General features: G+C 50.6%; 1 protein-coding gene across 1 annotated transcript in view; it reads left to right on the forward strand.

The window, feature by feature from the left end:
• The window catches only part of LOC110170680 (arf-GAP with GTPase, ANK repeat and PH domain-containing protein 1-like), a 96,212-nt gene extending 77,801 nt beyond the window's left edge, over window positions 1-18,411 (forward strand). Inside the window, exons 12-16 of the mRNA XM_055163892.1 lie at window positions 212-375; window positions 490-580; window positions 2,702-2,924; window positions 15,099-15,354; window positions 16,164-18,411. Of these exons, the coding sequence (XP_055019867.1) occupies window positions 212-375; window positions 490-580; window positions 2,702-2,924; window positions 15,099-15,354; window positions 16,164-16,394 (965 nt within the window). The 3' untranslated portion in view covers window positions 16,395-18,411. The remainder of the gene's footprint in view (window positions 1-211; window positions 376-489; window positions 581-2,701; window positions 2,925-15,098; window positions 15,355-16,163) is intronic.
• The last annotated feature ends 545 nt before the right edge of the window (window positions 18,412-18,956 follow it).

Consider the following 18,956-nt stretch of genomic DNA (forward strand, 5'->3'; position numbering starts at 1 on the left):
ATTGTGTGTGTGTATGTGTGTATTTGTGTATAATGTGTGTGTATATTTGTGGTATAATTGTGTGTGTATATTTTGTGTGTGTATAATTGTGTGTCTGTATTTGTGTGTATAATTGTGTGTGTGTGTATATTTTGTGTATAATTTGTGTTATATTTTGTGTATATTTTGTGTGTATATTTGTGTGTGTGTGTGTATAATTGTGTGTGTGCAGTGTGCATATTTGTGGAGGAGAGCTTCGACTTCCAGATCGTGTCCCTCACGGGTCAAACGTGGCATTTTGAGGCGACGTCGTACGAGGAGCGAGACGCCTGGGTCCAAGTGATCGAGAGTCAAATCCTCCACAGTCTGCAGAGCTGCGAGTCCAGCAAGAACAAGGTACTACCAAATACTACAAATAATACTACTACATATACTACATATGCTACTACTACTTATACTACTACTACGACTACTTCTTCTTCTTCATGTAACCGTGTGTGTGTGTTTCAGTCTCGTTTGCCGAGTCAGACTGAGGCCATGGCTCTACAGGCCATCAGGAACCAGAGAGGAAACAGCCTGTGTGTCGACTGTGGAGCCAGAGGTGAGACTGTACACACACAGACCTGTACACACACACACACACACACACACACCTGTACACACACACACACCTGTACACACACACACACTGTACACACACACACACACACTGTACACACACACACACACACTGTACACACACAACACACCACTGTACACACACACACCCTGTACACACACACACACCTGTACACACACACACACACTGTACACACACACACCTGTACACACACAACTGTACACACACACACACACACTGTACACAGTACACGAGTAACACAGCCTGTGTGTCGACTGTGGAGCCAGAGGTGAGACTGTACACACACAGACCTACACACACACACACCTGTACACACACACACACCTGTACACACACACACACACTGTACACACACCTGTACACACACACACCACACTGTACAGACACACACACACCTGTACACACACACACACACCTGTACACACACCTGTACACACACACCACACACACTGTACACACACACACACACCTACACACACACTGTACACACAACACACACAGTACACCACACACACACCTGTACACACACACACACACACACACACACACCTGTACACACACACCTGTACACACACACACACACACACACCTGTACACACACACACACACACACCTGTACACACACACACACACACACTGTACACACACACACCTGTACACACACAAACCTGTACACAGAGGAAACAGCCTGTGTGTCGACTGTGGAGCCAGAGGTGAGACTGTACACACACAGACCTGTACACACACACACACCTGTACACACACACACACCTGTACACACACACACACACACTGTACACACACACACACACACCACACACACACACACACTGTACACACACACACACACCTGTACACACACACACCACACACACACTGTACACACACAACCCTGTACACACACACACACCTGTACACACACACCTGTACACACACACACACCTGTACACACACACACACACACACACACCTGTACACACACACACACACCTGTACACACACACACACACACACACACACACACACACCTGTACACACACCTGTACACACATACACACTATACACACACACACACACTGTACACACACACACACACACACACACTGTACACACACACTATACACACACACCTATACACACACACACACACACACACACACACACCTGTACACACACCACACACACACCTATACACACACACACACACATACACACACACACACTATACACACACACACACACACTGTACACACACACTGTACACACACACACACACTGTACACACACTGTACACACACCTGTACACACACACACACCTGTACACACACACACTGTACACACACACTGTACACACACACACACACACTGTACACACACCACACACTGTACACACACACCTGTACACACAACACACACACACTGTACACACACACTGTAACACACACCTGTACACACAGAGAAACAGCCTGTGTGTCGACTGTGGAGCCAGAGGTGAGACTGTACACACACAGACCTACACACACAACCTGTACACACACACACACTGTACACACACACACACCTGTACACACACACCTGTACACATACACCTATACACACACACACACACACACACCACACACTGTACACACACCACCTGTACACACATACACACACTATACACACACACCTGTACACACACACCTGTACACACACACTTATACACACACCTATACACACACACACACACACACACACACACTGTACACACACACTATACACACATACACACACCTATACACACACACACACCTGTACACACACACTTATACACACACACACACACACACACCTGTCACACACATGTACACACACACACTATATACACACACCTATACACACACACACACACCTATACACACACCTGTACACTCACCTGTGGTCACCTGTCCTCACCTGTGTCACCTGTCACCTGTCCTCACCTGTGGTCACCTGTGGTCACCTGTCACCTGTGGTCACCTGTCCTCACCTGTGGTCACCTGTCCTCACCTGTCCTCACCTGTCCTCACCTGTGGTCACCTGTCCTGTGGTGGTGTGTTCCAGACCCGGACTGGGCGAGTCTGAACCTGGGGGCCCTCATCTGTATCGAGTGTTCTGGGATCCACAGGAACCTGGGCACTCACCTGTCGAGGGTTCGGTCGCTGCACCTGGACGACTGGCCCCTGGAGCTCATCAAAGTCCTGAGCAGCATCGGCAACGACCTGTGCAACGCCGTGTGGGAGGGCAGCACCCAAGGGCGACAGAAGCCCACGCCCGACGCCTCCAGGTAACACACGCACACCTGGACCGGGGCGGGACCGGGGCGGGACCGCGGACGGGACGGGACGCGGACGGGACGCGGACGGGGCCCGCGGACGGGCGGACCGGGCGGACGGGACCGCGGACGGACGCGGACGGACGGGGCCGCGGGGGCGGGGCCGCGGACGGACCGCGGACGGGGCGCGGACGGGACCGCGGACGGGACCGCGGACGGGGCCGCGGACGGGACCGGCGGACGGGGCCGCGGACGGGACCGCGGACGGGACCGCGGACGGGACCGCGGACGGGACCGGGGCGGGACCGGGCGGGACCGGGACTAAAATGGGACTGGACCAGGATTGGACCAGGACAGGACCGGGACTAAAATGAGACTCAACTGGGACTAAAATGGGATTGAATCAAGGCTGAACTGGGACAGGACTGGGACTGGACTGGGACTAAAAAGGGACTGAACCAAGTCTGGACTGGGACTGGACCTGGACTGGACTGGGACTGAATCGGGTCTTAAACTAGACTAAAACGGCTAAAACAAGAAATAAACCAGGATCTGATGCAACAGTGTGAGAGACCAGGACCAGGACTGAACCTGCTCCTGTCTGCTCCTGTCTGCCTCCTGCCTGCTCCTGTCTGCTCCTGCTCTGCTGCCTGCCTGCCTGCTCCTGCCTGCTCCTGCTGCTCCTGCTCTGCTCCTGTCTGCTCCTGTCTGCTCCTGCCTGCTCCTGTCTGCTCCTGCCTGCTCCTGCCTGCCTGCCTGCCTGCTCCTGCCTGCTCCTGCCTGCTCCTGCTGCTCCTGCCTCTGCTCCTGTCTGCTCCTGTCTGCTCCTGCCTCCTGTCTGCTCCTGTCTGCTCCTGTCTGCTCCTGCCTGCTCCTGTCTGCTCCTGTCTGCTCCTGTCTGCTCTGTCTGCTCCTGCTGCCTGTCTGCTCCTGTCTGCTCCTGCCTGCTCCTGTCTGTCCTGCTCTCCTGTCTGCTCCTGTCTGCTGCCTGTCTGCTCCTGTCTGCTCCTGTCTGCTCCGTCTGCTCCTGTCTGCTCCTGCTGCTGTCTGCTCCTGTCTGCTCCTGTCTGCTCCTGTCTGCTCCTGTCTTGCTCCTGTCTCTCTGCTCTGTCTGCTCATGTCTGCTCCTGTCTGCTCCTGTCTGCTCCTGTCTGCTCCTGTCTGCTCCTGTCTGCTCCTGCCTGCTCCTGTCTGCTCCTGCCTGCTCCTGTCTGCTCCTGTCTGCTCCTGTCTGGTGTTTATGGGTTGGATCATAAATTCATTAGTGTTTCCCTGGAGCTCGTTAGCGCTCGGCTCAACATCGACTCAACACAACCTCAACACATTTAACTGCACCGTCTCAACAAATCAAACGCACAAACACACACACACACAGAGACACACACACACACACACACACACAGAGACACACACACACACACACACACACACACACACACACACACACACACACACACAGATGTCGTTGTGTGAGTGGATGTGAGTTTGATGAGTGGTTTGGACAGGTGTGTGTGTGTGTGTGTGTGTGTCTGTGTGTGTGTGAGGAGGTGGAGGGGGGTGGGGGGGTGTGGGGGGTGTGGGGGGTGGGGGGGGGGGCGTGGGTCGTTAAGAGCCGATAATTGAGATGATATTGACGAGTTTGTGGAGCGAAGAGAAGAAACAGAGACAAACTGTAACACTGAAAAACGACTGATAAATACTGTCGATAAAAGAGGGATGGAGAGAGAGAGAGGGAGAGAGAGAGAGAGAGAGAGAGAGAGAGAGAGAGAGAGAGAGAGAGAGAGAGAGAGAGAGAGAGAGAGAGAGAGAGAGAGAGAGAGAGAGGGAGAGAGAGAGAGAGAGAGAGAGAGAGAGAGAGAGAGAGAGAGAGAGAGAGAGAGAGAGAGAGAGAGAGAGAGAGAGAGAGAGAGAGAGAGAGAGAGAGGAGAGAGAGAGAGGAGAGAAAAAGAGGAGAGATGATGAGAAGATTGTGAGAGATGGGAAAAGGAGAGAGAGGAAAGGCCAATAGAGAGAAGATGAAGAGGAACCTGAACCAGGACTGAACCAGGACTAAACCAGGACTAAACCAGGACTGAACCAGGACTGAACCAGGACTGAACCAGGGTCTAAATCTGATTAAAGAGCAGAGTTCTCAAGTCGCCCTAAACCAGTTCAGATCCCAGTGATCCAAGCCCTGGTCCTCAGTATAGACCTGGTTTAGTCCTGGTTCAGACCCAATTTAGACCTGGTTTCACCTCCGTTTAGACAGTGTTTCAGCCCCAGTTTCAGCCTGGGTTCAGACCCGTTTTAGACCCGGTTCAGCTCATGTCATGTTTCAGTCGTTCGTGTGTTTCAGTCGTGTGTTTCAGTCGTGTCGTGTGTTTCAGTCGTGTGTTTCAGTTGCGGTCTCTGCGCTCTCACCTCTTGACGTTTCATAATTAGTCGTGTGTTTCAGTCGTGTGTGTTGTGTTCGTCGTGTTCGTCGTTCGTGTGTTTCAGTCGTGTGGTTTCAGTCGTGTGTTTCAGTCGTGCGCTCTCACCTCTTGACGTTTCATAATTAGTCGTGTGTTTCAGTTGTGTCATGTGTTTTCGTTCGTGTGTTTTAGTCGTGTGTCGTGTTTCGTGTCGTGTGTCAGTCGTGTGTTTCAGTCGTGTGTTCAGTCGTGTCGTGTGTTTCAGTCGTGTCGTGTGTTTCAGTCGTGTGTTTCAGTCGTGTGTTTCAGTCGTGTCGTGTGTTTCAGTCGTGTCGTGTGTTTCAGTCGTGTGTGTGTGTCAGTCGTGTCGTGTGTTTCAGTCGTGTGTGTTTCAGTCGTGTGTTTCGTCGTGTTTTCAGTCGTGTGTTTCAGTCGTGTGTTTTCAGTCGTGTGTTTCAGTCGTGTGTTTCAGTCGTGTGTTTCAGTCGTGTGTTTCAGTCGTGTGTTTCAGTCGTGTTTTCAGTCGTGTGTTTCGTGTGTTTCAGTCGTTCGTGTGTTTCAGTCGTGTGTTTCAGTCGTGTCATGTGTTTCGTTCGTGTGTTTCAGTCGTTCGTGTGTTTCAGTCGTTCGTGTGTTTCAGTCGTGTGTTTCAGTTGCGGTCTCTGCACTCTCACCTCTTGACGTTTCATAATTAGTCGTGTGTTTCAGTCGTGTCGTGTGTTTCAGTCGTGTGTTTCAGTCGTGTCGTGTGTTTCAGTCGTGTGTTTCAGTCGTGTCATGTGTTTCAGTCGTGTGTTTCAGTCGTGTCATGTTTTTCGTGTCGTGTGTTTCAGTCGTGTGTTTTCAGTCGTGTCGTGTTCAGTCGTTCGTTGTTTTTTCAGTCGTGTGTTTCAGTCGTGTGTTTCAGTTTCAGTCGTGTGTTTCAGTCGTGTGTTTCAGTCGTGTGTGTTTCAGTCGTGTCGTGTGTTTCAGTCGTGTGTTTTCAGTCGTGTCGTGTGTTTTCAGTCGTGTGTTTCAGTCGTGTCGTGTGTTTCAGTCGTGTGTTTCAGTCGTGTCAGTGTTTCGTTCGTGTGTTTCAGTCGTGTGTTTCAGTCGTTCGTGTGTTTCAGTCGTGTGTTTCAGTCGCGGTCTCTGCGCTCTCACCTCTTGACGTTTCATAATTAGTCGTGTGTTTCAGTCGTGTCGTGTGTTTCAGTCGTGTGTTTCAGTCGTGTCGTGTGTTTCAGTCGTGTGTTTCAGTCGTGTCAGTGTGTTTCAGTCGTGTCGTGTGTTTCAGTCGTGTGTTTCAGTCGTGTGTTTCAGTCGTGTGTTTCAGTCGTGTGTTTCAGTCGTGTGTTTCAGTCGTGTGTTTCAGTCGTGTCGTGTGTTTCAGTCGTGTCGTGTGTTTCAGTCGTGTGTTTCAGTCGTTCGTTTCAGTTTCAGTCGTGTGTTTCAGTCGTGTGTTCAGTCGTGTCGTGTGTTTCAGTCGTGTGTTTCAGTCGTGTCAGTGTTCAGTCGTGTTTCAGTCGTGTCGTGTTTTCAGTCGTGTGTTTTCAGTGTTCGTGTGTTTCAGTCGTTCGTGTCAGTCGTTCGTGTCGTTTCAGTCGTGTGTTTCAGTCGTTCGTGTGTTTCAGTCGTGTGTTTCAGTCGTGTGTTTCAGTCGTGTGTGTTTTTCAGTCGTGTGTTTTCAGTGTGTTTCAGTCGTGTGTTTCAGTCGTGTCGTGTGTTTCAGTCGTGTGTTTCAGTCGTGTCGTGTGTTTCAGTCGTGTGTTTCAGTGTGTCATGTGTTTCGTTCGTCGTGTTTCAGTCGTTCGTGTGTTTCAGTCGTTCGTGTTTCAGTCGTGTGTTTCAGTCGTGTTCACCTCTTGTTTTTTAGTCGTGTGTTTCAGTCGTGTCGTCAGTCGTGTGTTTCAGTCGTGTCGTGTGTTTCAGTCGTGTGTCGTTTCAGTCGTGTCGTTGTTTCAGTCGTGTGTTTCAGTCGTGTTCAGTCGTGTGTTTCAGTCGTGTGTGTTTCAGTCGTGTTCGTGTTCGTCAGTCGTGTCGTTGTTCAGTCGTGTGTTTCAGTCGTGTGTTTCAGTCGTGTGTTTCAGTCGTTCGTGTGTTTCAGTCGTGTGTTTCAGTCGTGTCGTGTGTTTCAGTCGTGTGTTTCAGTCGTGTGTTTCAGTCGTGTCGTGTGTTTCAGTCGTGTGTTTCAGTCGTGTGTTTCAGTCGTTCGTGTGTTTCAGTCGTGTGTTTCAGTCGTTGTCAGTTCAGTCGTGTGTTTCAGTCGTGTGTTTCAGTCGTGTGTTTCAGTCGTGTCGTCGTGTGTTTCAGTCGTGTGTTTCAGTCGTGTCAGTGTTTCAGTCGTTGTCGTGTCGTGTGTTTCAGTCGTGTGTTTCGTGTGTTTCAGTCGTGTGTTTCAGTCGTGCGTTTCAGTCGTGCGTTTCAGTCGTTCAGTTTCGTGTTTTCAGTCGTGTGTTTCAGTCGTTCGTGTCAGTGTGTTTTCAGTCGTCGTGTCAGTCGTGTGTTTCAGTCGTGTCGTGTGTTTCAGTCGTTCGTGTGTTTCAGTCGTGTGTTTCAGTCGTTCGTGTGTTTCAGTCGTGTGTTTCAGTCGTTCGTGTGTTTCAGTCGTGTGTTTCAGTCGTTCGTGTGTTTCAGTCGTGTGTTTCAGTCGCGGTCTCTGCGCTCTCACCTCTTGACGTTTCATAATTAGTCGTGTGTAATAGAATCAAGCGTTTGGCCTTTTCGCCGGTAATTACCCACGATCCTCTGCTCCTGCCCCCTCCCCCCTCCCCCGCTGTAATTACCCATCATGCTTTGCCCCCCCCCCCCTCGCTGTAATTACCCAGAATGCCGAGGGTCGGGGTCAGGGAGAAGGCTGGCGGCCATATTTAACATTAAAATGATCCGCTCGTTAATTAACCTGAAGATCGTTAAATCGTCCAATCGCAAAATGAGAAAGTGTCCGCATCAGTCACCCGGCAACAACTACCCACCCTGCACCGGGGCGAGGAGACGAGGAGTCGAGAGAGAGGAGACGAGGAGACGAGAGAGAGGAGAGAGAGGAGACGAGAGAGAGGAGACGAGAGAGAGGAGAGAGACGAGAGAGAGGAGACGAGGGAGAGGAGACGAGGGAGAGGAGACGAGGAGACGAGGAGAGAGGGGACGAGGAGACGAGAGAGAGGAGACGAGAGAGAGGAGACGAGGGGAGAGGAGACGAGAGAGAGGAGACGAGGAGACGAGAGAGAGAGAGAGAGAGAGAGAGGAGACGAGAGAGAGGAGACGAGAGAGAGGAGAGAGAGACGAGAGAGAGAGAGAGAGAGAGACGAGAGAGAGGAGACGAGAGAGAGGAGACGAGGGGAGAGGGGACGAGGGGAGAGGAGACGAGAGAGAGGAGACGAGAGAGAGGAGACGAGAGAGAGGAGACGAGAGAGAGGAGACGAAGGGCTAGGAGAGAGGAGAGGAGGTAGCGAGGAGATGAGGAGAGAGGAAGAGACAAGGAAACACACACACAACACACACACACACACAACAAACCTAACCCTAACCTGATGAAAGACCAAAGACCAAAAGACCAGAGACTCTCCAGAGGGACAGGACCAGGACTAAACCAGGACTACAGCAGTACTCTCAAAATCTTGGTTCAGACCTGGTTTAGTCCTGGTTTAGTCCTGGTTCAGACCTGGTTTAGTCCTGGTTTAGTCCTGGTTTAGTCCTGGTTTAGTCCTGGTTTAGTCCTGGTTTAGTCCTGGTTTAGTCCTGGTTCAGACCTGGTTTAGTCCTGGTTTAGTCCTGGTTCAGTCCTGGTTTAGTCCTGGTTTAGTCCTGGTTCAGACCTGGTTTAGTCCTGGTTTAGTCCTGGTTCAGACCTGGTTTAGTCCTGGTTTAGTCCTGGTTCAGACCTGGTTTAGTCCTGGTTTAGTCCTGGTTCAGACCTGGTTTAGTCCTGGTTTAGTCCTGGTTTAGACCTGGTTTAGTCCTGGTTTAGACCTGGTTTAGACCTGGTTTAGACCTGGTTTAGTCCTGGTTTAGTCCTGGTTCAGACCTGGTTTAGTCCTGGTTTAGTCCTGGTTCAGGGCCTGCAGCTCCTGTCTCGTCTCGTCTTTGTTCTCAGACATAAACGTGGACGGACTCAGACCTGAGGACATGAAATAAAGACCAAGAATAATAATAATCCTGAGTGAAGCTTTAATTTAAGCACATGATGAATCTGCTCTGGGCTCAGAGTCCCTCAGTCCCTCAGACCATCTGAGTCCATCTGAGTCCATCTGAGTCTAATGAGTCTAATGAGTCTAATGAGTCCACCTGGACTACAGGAGGACTACACCTGGTCTGTACCAGGTCGAAATCAGCTCTGGTTCAATCTGTGGTTTAAATCAGGTTTTACCACAGAAGGACTTGGTCTCCTCCACTTCTGAGTCTCGTTTTAGGGACGACAGGTCAGAGTCCTCAGACCTCAGACCTCAGACCTCAGAGCTTCAGAGCTTCAGAGCAGGAACATGAGCTCTGAGATGTTTGTGTAGGAACATGAGCTCTGAGGTGTTTGTGTAGGAACATGAGCTCTGAGGTGTTTGTGCAGGAACATGAGCTCTGAGGTGTTTGTGTAGGAACATGAGCTCTGAGATGTTTGTGTAGGAACATGAGCTCTGAGGTGTTTGTGTAGGAACATGAGCTCTGAGGTGTTTGTGCAGGAACATGAGCTCTGAGATGTTTGTGTAGGAACATGAGCTCTGAGGTGTTTGTGTAGGAACATGAGCTCTGAGGTGTTTGTGCAGGAACATGAGCTCTGAGGTGTTTGTGTAGGAACATGAGCTCTGAGGTGTTTGTTGATTTTGGTCCATGAAGATTTTTAAAAAACAAACAATAACATGTTAAAATCTAAACTCTAAAACGAACGAGGAACCAGAGGAACGAGGACAAACACGTGTGTGATGTTTCTGTACGAAGTGATCTAGTCCTGGTCTAGTCCTGGTCTAGTCCTGGTCTAGTCCTGGTCTAGTCCTGGTTTAGTCCTGGTCTAGTCCTGGTCTAGTCCTGGTCTAGTCCTGGTCTAGTCCTGGTTAGTCCTGGTCTAGTCCTGGTTTAGTCCTGGTCTAGTCCTGGTTTAGTCCTGGTTTAGTCCTGGTCTAGTCCTGGTTTAGTCCTGGTCTAGTCCTGGTCTAGTCCTGGTTTAGTCCTGGTCTAGTCCTGGTCTAGTCCTGGTCTAGTCCTGGTTAAGTCCTGGTCAAGTCCTGGTCTAGTCCTGGTTAAGTCCTGGTTTAGTCCTGGTCTAGTCCTGGTCTAGTCCTGGTCTAGTCCTGGTTAAGTCCTGGTTAAGTCCTGGTTAAGTCCTGGTTAAGTCCTGGTTTAGTCCTGGTTTAGTCCTGGTCTAGTCCTGGTTTAGTCCTGGTCTAGTCCTGGTTTAGTCTTGGTCTAGTCCCGGTTTAGTCCTGGTCTAGTCCTGGTCTTGTTTTGGTCCGTCGGGGCCTGTGACATCATCACTGCGAGCCCTGACATGAGAACCATATGGACTCATTCTGACTGTGGTCATTACATGAGAACCTTAAGGAGTGAATGTGTCAGTGTCTCTGAGACAAACATGAGTCAAACTTTAAATCAGACCAAATCCAGCGGGACCAACACTGACCCCTGACCCCTGACCCACACCCTGACCCCACACTGACCCTGACCCTGACCCACACCCTGACCCTGACCCCTGACCCTGACCCCTGACCCTGACCCCACACTGACCCCTGACCTGACCCTGACCCCTGACCCCACCCTGACCCACACTGACCCCTGACCCTGACCCCTGACCCCTGACCCTGACCCCACACTGACCCCTGACCCTGACCCTGACCCTGACCCTGACCCTGACCCTGACCCCACACTGACCCTGACCCCTGACCCTGACCCTGAGCCATGGACTGGATCAGGTCTAAACCAGGTCTAAACCAGGTCTACACGTGGACTGGATCAGGTCTAAACCAGGTCTAAACCAGGTCTACACGTGGACTGGATCAGGTCTACACGTGGACTGGATCAGGACTAAACCAGGTCTACACGTGGACTGGATCAGGTCTGAAGGGACAGACCCACAGACTTCAGTCCAATTCAAATCCAATTCTTTTAAATCTTTTCTTTCATTTTTCTCTTCTTCTTCTTCTTCTTCTTCTTCTCTTCTGTCTAATGATGTAAATGTTCTCTCCTCCCCCTCTTCTTTCTCTCCATCTTTTCTCTCTCTAATGACCTGAATCATGTCTGAGTGACTCTTAAATGATTCGCTCCTCCTCCCTCCCTCCATCCTCCCTCCATCCTCCTCCATCCTCCTCCTCCATCCTCCTCCATCCTCCTCCCTCCATCCTCCTCCATCCTCCCCCATCCTCCTCCATCCTCCTCCCTCCTCCTCCCCTCCATCCTCCTCCCTCCATCCTCCTCTCCATCCTCCCTCCCTCCATCCTCCTCCCTCCATCCTCCCTCCATCCTCCTCCTCCCTCCATCCTCCCTCCATCCTCCTCCCTCCATCCTCCTCCTCCTCCTCCTCCATCCTCCATCCTCCCTCCATCCTCCCTCCCTCCATCCTCCCTCCATCCTCCCTCCATCCTCCATCCTCCCTCCATCCATCCTCCTCCATCCTCCCTCCCCTCCATCCTCCTCCCTCCATCCTCCTCCCTCCTCCATCCTCCTCCATCCTCCATCCTCCTCCTCCCTCCCTCATCCTCCTCCCTCCATCCTCCCTCCTCCATCCTCCTCCCTCCATCCTCCTCCTCCATCCTCCTCCATCCTCCTCCCTCCCTCCATCCTCCTCCCTCCATCCTCCCTCCTCCTCCATCCTCCTCCCTCCATCCCCTCCCTCCATCCCTCCATCCCTCCTCCCCTCCATCCTCCTCCCCTCCATCCTCCCTCCATCCTCCTCCCCTCCATCCTCCATCCCTCCATCCTCCTCCTCCCTCCATCCTCCCTCCATCCTCCTCCCTCCATCCTCCTCCCTCCATCCTCCTCCTCCATCCTCCTCCCCTCCATCCTCCCTCCATCCTCCTCCCTCCATCCTCCTCCTCCATCCTCCTCCCTCCATCCTCCTCCCTCCATCCTCCTCCTCCATCCTCCCCTCCATCCTCCTCCCATCCTCCTCCCCTCCTCCCTCCATCCTCCTCCCTCCATCCCTCCTCCATCCTCCTCCTCCATCCTCCTCCCTCCCTCCATCCTCCTCCTCCATCCTCCCTCCTCCATCTCCCTCCATCCTCCCTCCATCCTCCCTCCATCTCATCCTCCTCCTCCATCCTCCTCCATCCTCCTCCTCCATCCTCCTCCCTCCATCCTCCCTCCATCCTCCTCCTCCTCCATCCTCCTCCTCCATCCCCTCCATCCTCCATCCTCCCTCCATCCTCCTCCCTCCATCCTCCTCCCTCCATCCTCCCTCCATCCTCCCTCCATCCTCCATCCTCCTCCATCCTCCTCCTCCATCCTCCTCCCTCCATCTTCCTCCCTCCATCCTCCTCCATCCTCCTCCTCCATCCCTCCTCCTCCATCCTCCTCCATCCTCCTCCATCCATCCTCCTCCCTCCATCCTCCCTCCATCCTCCTCCCTCCATCCTCCCTCCATCTCTCCCTCCATCTTCCTCCCTCCATCCTCTCCCTCCATCCTCCTCCATCCTCCTCCCTCCATCCTCCATCCTCCTCTCCTCCCTTCCATCCTCCTCTCCTCCATCCTCCTCCCTCCATCCTCCTCCTCCATCCTCCTCCCTCCATCCTCCTCCCTCCATCTCTTCTTCTTCTTCTTCTTCTTCTTCTTCTTCTCGTCTCTTTCTTTAATGAATCGTGTCTGAGTCTTAAATGATTTGGTCTCTGATGATCCAAACCACCTCTTTGTCTAAATTATTTTAAATCTCTCCACTGAGACAAGTCCCGTTTAGACCTGGTTTAGTCCTGGTTTAGACCTGGTTTAGTCCTGGTTTGAGTCCTGGTTTAGTCCAGTTTTAGTCCTGGTTTTAGTCCTGGTTTAGTCCTGGTTTGAGTCCTGGTTTAGTCCAGTTTTAGTCCTGGTTTTAGTCCTGGTTTAGTCCTGTTTTAGACCAGTTTTAGTCCTGGTTTGAGTCCTGGTTTAGTCCAGTTTTAGTCCTGGTTTTAGTCCTGGTTTAGTCCAGTTTTAGTCCTGGTTTTAGTCCTTGTTTCAGTCCAGTTTTAGTCCTGGTTTTAGTCCTGTTTTAGTCCAGTTTTAGTCCTGGTTTTAGTCCTGTTTTAGTCCAGTTTTAGTCCCGGTCTGGTCCCGCTGGGGCCTGTTATTCCATTAGTGTTTAATTGATTCTGTTGTGAGTTAATTAGGCGCGAGTGTGAGCGGGTCTAGACCTCGTTAGGACCTCATTAGACCCGCCTAGACCCCGGTTAGACCCCGGTTAGTCCTGGTTGAGATCTCGTCAGGTCCTTAATGAGGCTCTAATGAAGGGGAGCAGACAGAGCGCAGCTAACGGCGTCCATCACTGTCAAGGACTACAGACACACTGAGGCATCATGGGAAGTGTAGTCCTCACAGCGTCCATCACTGTCAAGGACTACAGACACACTGAGGCATCATGGGAAGTGTAGTCCTCACAGCGTCCATCACTGTCAAGGACTACAGACACACTGAGGCATCATGGGAAGTGTAGTCCTCACAGCGTCCATCACTGTCAAGGACTACAGACACACACAGAGAGAGAGGAGCATCATGGGAAGTGTAGTCCTCACAGCGTCCATCACTGTCAAGGACTACAGACACACACAGAGAGAGAGGAGCATGATGGGAAGTGTAGTCTGTCACAACCAGGACTGAACTGGGACTAATCCAGACTAAAATCCAGGGACTAAAACAGAGGATGAGGGAAAAAGAGGAGGAAGAGAGAGAGAAGAGGAAGAGGAGGAGGAGTGTTTGTGTCTGATGAGATTTAAAGTGCTCTTAATTAGAACAATTACCCTCTGCTGTCCACACCTCATCACAACTCATTAACATAAACACACACACACACACACAACACACACACTGACACACACACACACACACTGACACACACACACACTGACACACACACACACACACTGACACACACACACACAACACACACACACACACACACACACACTGACACACACACTGACACACACACACACTGACACACACACACACGACTAAACCAGGTCTGTGGTCTTGACTCTGACCCTGAAGTGACTCTGATCAACGACTGCACAAAACCAACACAGTCCACTCAAGACCAGGTCCAGGTCTGGGTCCAGGTCCAGACTGGGTCGGGTCCAGACTGGGTCCGGGTCCGGGTCTGGGTCCAGGTCCGGGTCTGGGTCCGGGTCCGGGTCCGGGTCCGGGCTAATCTGTAGGTGCAGAATAATCTCAGGACTAAATAGTTTCTAATTGGTGAGTAAATCGTGTGTGATCTGCTCTTTGTTCAGACTAAAGACGACACATGTTGAACTTGATTTTCACTTAATTAGAGCAATTATGATCAGCGCATCGAGAGCCGTCAGAGCTCGTTAGGCTCGTTAGGCTCGTTAGGCTCGTTAGGCTCGTTAGTGTCATTAGCATCATTAACACAAAGTGACTAATCCAACAGTTAAACACGACTGACACATGTTCACACAGACCAACACCACAGACCAGGACCACAGACCAGGACCAGACTGGGTGCTGGTTTAGACCGAGTTTAGTTGTGATTGGTCGAGAGCGGAGTGCAGGTCACATGTTCATATTGTCTGCGTTGTGATTGGTCGAGAGCGGAGTGCAGGTCACATGTTCATATTGTCTGCGTTGTGATTGGTCGAGAGCGGAGTGCAGGTCACATGTTCATATTGTCTGCGTTGTGATTGGCAGAGAGGAGCGCGAGCGTTGGATCCGGGCGAAGTACGAGCAGCGCCTGTTCCTGCCGCCCCTGCCGCCCTCGGACCTGTCTCTGGGGCAGGCGTTGCTCCGGGCGGTCGCCGACGACGACCTGCCGTCCGTGGTCCTGATCCTGGCCCACGGGTCCAGAGTCCAGGTGAACCAGACCTACAGCGAGACCGACCCCAGGACCGCCCTGCACCTGTCCGCCGGCAGGGGCAACGTGGTCGTCACCCAGCTCCTCATCTGGGTAAGACCGGGACCGGGACTGGACCGGGACTGGACCAGACACACAAACATTAAAGTGTGATGATGGTGCAGTGTGGTCGTGTGCTGCTCTCCACTCTGTTCTGTTCTTTGTTTTCTTCAGATGTTTGTGTTTCTCATCAGTGTCTTTAATTTAAACATTTATATTTAAACATTTATATTTGAACGTGTGTATTTGAACGTGTGTATTTAATCGTGTGTATTTGATCGTGTGTATTTGATCGTGTGTATGTGTGTGTGTATTTAATCGTGTGTATTTGAACGTGTGTATTTAATCGTGTGTATTTAATCGTGTGTATTTGATCGTGTGTATTTGATCGTGTGTATTTGATCGTGTGTATTTGATCGTGTGTATTTGTACGTGTGTATTTAATCGTGTGTATTTGATCGTGTGTATTTAATCGTGTGTATTTAATCGTGTGTATTTGATCGTGTGTATTTAATCGTGTGTATGTGTGTGTGTATTTAATCGTGTGTATTTGATCGTGTGTATTTGATCGTGTGTATTTGATCGTGTGTATTTGATCGTGTGTATGTGTGTGTGTATTTAATCGTGTGTATTTGATCGTGTGTATTTGATCGTGTGTATCGTGTGTATTTGATCGTGTGTATTTGATCGTGTGTATGTGTGTGTGTATTTAATCGTGTGTATTTGATCGTGTGTATTTGATCGTGTGTATTTGATCGTGTGTATTTGATCGTGTGTATTTGATCGTGTGTATTTAATCGTGTGTATGTGTGTGTGTATTTAATCGTGTGTATTTAATCGTGTGCGTGTGTGTGTGTGTTCAGTACGGCGTGGACGTGGCGGCGCGCGACGCCTTGGGGCACAGCGCTCTGGCGTACGCGCGTCAGGCTCAGAGTCAGGACTGCGCCGAGGTCCTGGTCCAGTACGGTTGCCCCGAGGACCGAGTGCCGCTGGCGGCGGCGCTGACGCCGTTGGCCGCCACCCCCAACCTGTCGCGCAGGAACATGAACCGCAACAACAGCTGCAGCAGCGCCGGCTCGGCCGCGCTGCTATAGGCCCCGCCCACTGTCCACTGACACACCCACTGCCCCGCCCACTGTCCACTGACACACCCACTGCCCCGCCCACTGTCCACTGACACACCCACTGCCCCGCCCACTGTCCACTGACACACCCACTGCCCCGCCCACTGTCCACTGACACACCCACTGCCCCGCCCATCATCCAGACACACCTACTGCCCATAGCCCCGCCCACCACAGGAACTTCAACACTAACAAGAAGTTTAATGCACAAACACACACACACACACACACACGACACACACACACAACACACACACACAACACACACACACACGACACACACAACACACACACACAGGGGATATAATGTGTGTAATCATGAATAGTGACGCCCCACAGGATTCTGGGAGATGTGGTCCAAGAGAAACAGAGAAGAAGGAGGAAGAGGAGAGTTTGAGGGTCAGAGGTCAGAGGGTCGGGGGGTCTGTGGGGTCAGAGGTCAGGGGGGGTCAGAGGTCGGGGGTCAGATGTGAAGTGAGTGTGAGGAGCAGGTTTTTCTGATCATGTAAAGTTGTGAGAAAAGTGAAACGGTGGAATGTTCCCGACGCCGAATGAGACGTTTTTGTTTTTGCCACTACAAAATAAGAGCCTCCCTTTTTAATGTACAGATATTTAAATCCACACTAAACAGACTTTTATTTTGACGAGCACTTCCTGTCCCCACACTACACAAACACCCGCTGTTAAAGTCTGTAACGTTGTGACGAGGAAACGACCGCGACCGCAAAGGACGCTGGGAAACGCAGTCCACAGTCTCCTCCTCCTCCTCCGCCGCCGCCGCCGCAGGAAAAACACTCAACAAACAACACATTCTTTTTACCTCATGGACGACGGCCAGTTCCTGTGACATCACCCCCGAGAGCCAATCAGACGCCAGCGCTGAGGCGGCGAGGCGGACGCGTCGGTCGGGACTCGTTTGTAGACGTAGTTTGATGCATGTTTTTGTAAAGTTTATTTAAATTGTGAATAGTGAGATTTTCATTGCTGGACCAATGTTTGAAGAACGAGGAGGAAAAAAGGAGGATTTAGTTTTTTGTTTTTTTTTATGTGAAATATTTGAACGTGAAAAGAGACGCTCAGGAACTTTTTATGTTTGGGATTTTTTTACAATTTGACCCAAAATTACACTTAAGACAAAAAAAGAACCGGAAATCTCAAAGAAAAATCTAAAACAAACCAAGAACCAGGACTAAACCAAGTCTAAAACCAGGACTAAACCAGGACTAAACCAGGTCTAAACCAGGACTAAACCAGGACTAAACCAGGACTAAACCAGGTCTTTTCTCTCTGTGAGGTTCTGTTTTCTTGTTTTTTGAGATTTCTGTGTTTTTTTGTTTTTTTTGTCTTAAATCCAAATCAAAGGTGAAAAAGCCACAAAAGGATCAAAGGGAAAAAGTGTCACAGACGAAACTCAAACTGAACCTGAAAACCTCTGGACGAAGGGTTTTTCTGCTGCGACGACGCCAACGTCAGACTGAACCTCCACAAAACCCACGCCCACAAAAAAATGACAATTTCACTTTTTTTGGTCTGAAATTTCATTTTTTTCTGGGTTTGAATCAAAAGAAATTTACCAGAAGTTTCTGAAATTTCACCAGAACTAAACCAGGACTAAACCAGTTCTAAACCAGGACTGAACCAGGACTGAACCAGGACTGAACCAGGACTGAACCAGGACTAAACCGGGACTAAACCAGGACTGAACCAGGACTGAACCAGGACTAAACCGGGACTGAACCGGGACTGAACCAGGACTAAACCGGGACTGAACCAGGACTAAACCAGGACTGAACCAGGACTAAACCAGGACTAAACCGGGACTGAACCAGGACTAAACCAGGACTAAACCGGGACTGAACCAGGACTAAACCAGGACTGAACCAGGACTAAACCAGGACTAAACCAGGACTGAACCAGGACTAAACCAGGACTAAACCAGGACTAAACCAGGACTAAACCAGGACTGAACCAGGACTAAACCAGGACTAAACCAGGACTAAAACCAGGACTGAAACCAGACTAAACCGACTGAACCAGGACTAAACCAGGACTGAACCGGGACTGAACCGGGACTAAACCGGGACTGAACCAGGACTAAACCAGGACTGAACCAGGACTAGACCGGGACTCTAAACTGGTCCTGGATTCTTTTAAAAGTTTGAATAAATAAAACGGTGAGTTGTTTGTCAAACTTCTGGTAAAAGTGGTGGTTTGGTTTGGTTTGGTTTGGTTTGGTTTGGTTTGGTTTCGACTGAGGAGGTTTTACAGAAACTCCAAACTCTGTGTCAGACTTTTATTCTGAAACTGTCTCCGTCCTCTTTACTGTTTTACTCTGAAAATCCACACAAGCAATATCCACGTGTCACATATCACCGTCACTTTAAACAGAACCAGGACCAGGACCAGGACCAGGACCAGGACCAGACTTTACCAAACACTCGTCATGATTCTTCTCTTGATGTTTAATTTATTTATATTTTAATATTTCTCCTAAAACACTAAATTCCCCAAACGACTAAAGTCCCGTTTAAA

Source organism: Boleophthalmus pectinirostris, unplaced genomic scaffold, assembly GCF_026225935.1.
Source record: "Boleophthalmus pectinirostris isolate CB_2022bp ecotype Guang Dong unplaced genomic scaffold, ASM2622593v1 HiC_scaffold_11, whole genome shotgun sequence".
NCBI classification, from domain to species: domain Eukaryota; kingdom Metazoa; phylum Chordata; class Actinopteri; order Gobiiformes; family Gobiidae; genus Boleophthalmus; species Boleophthalmus pectinirostris.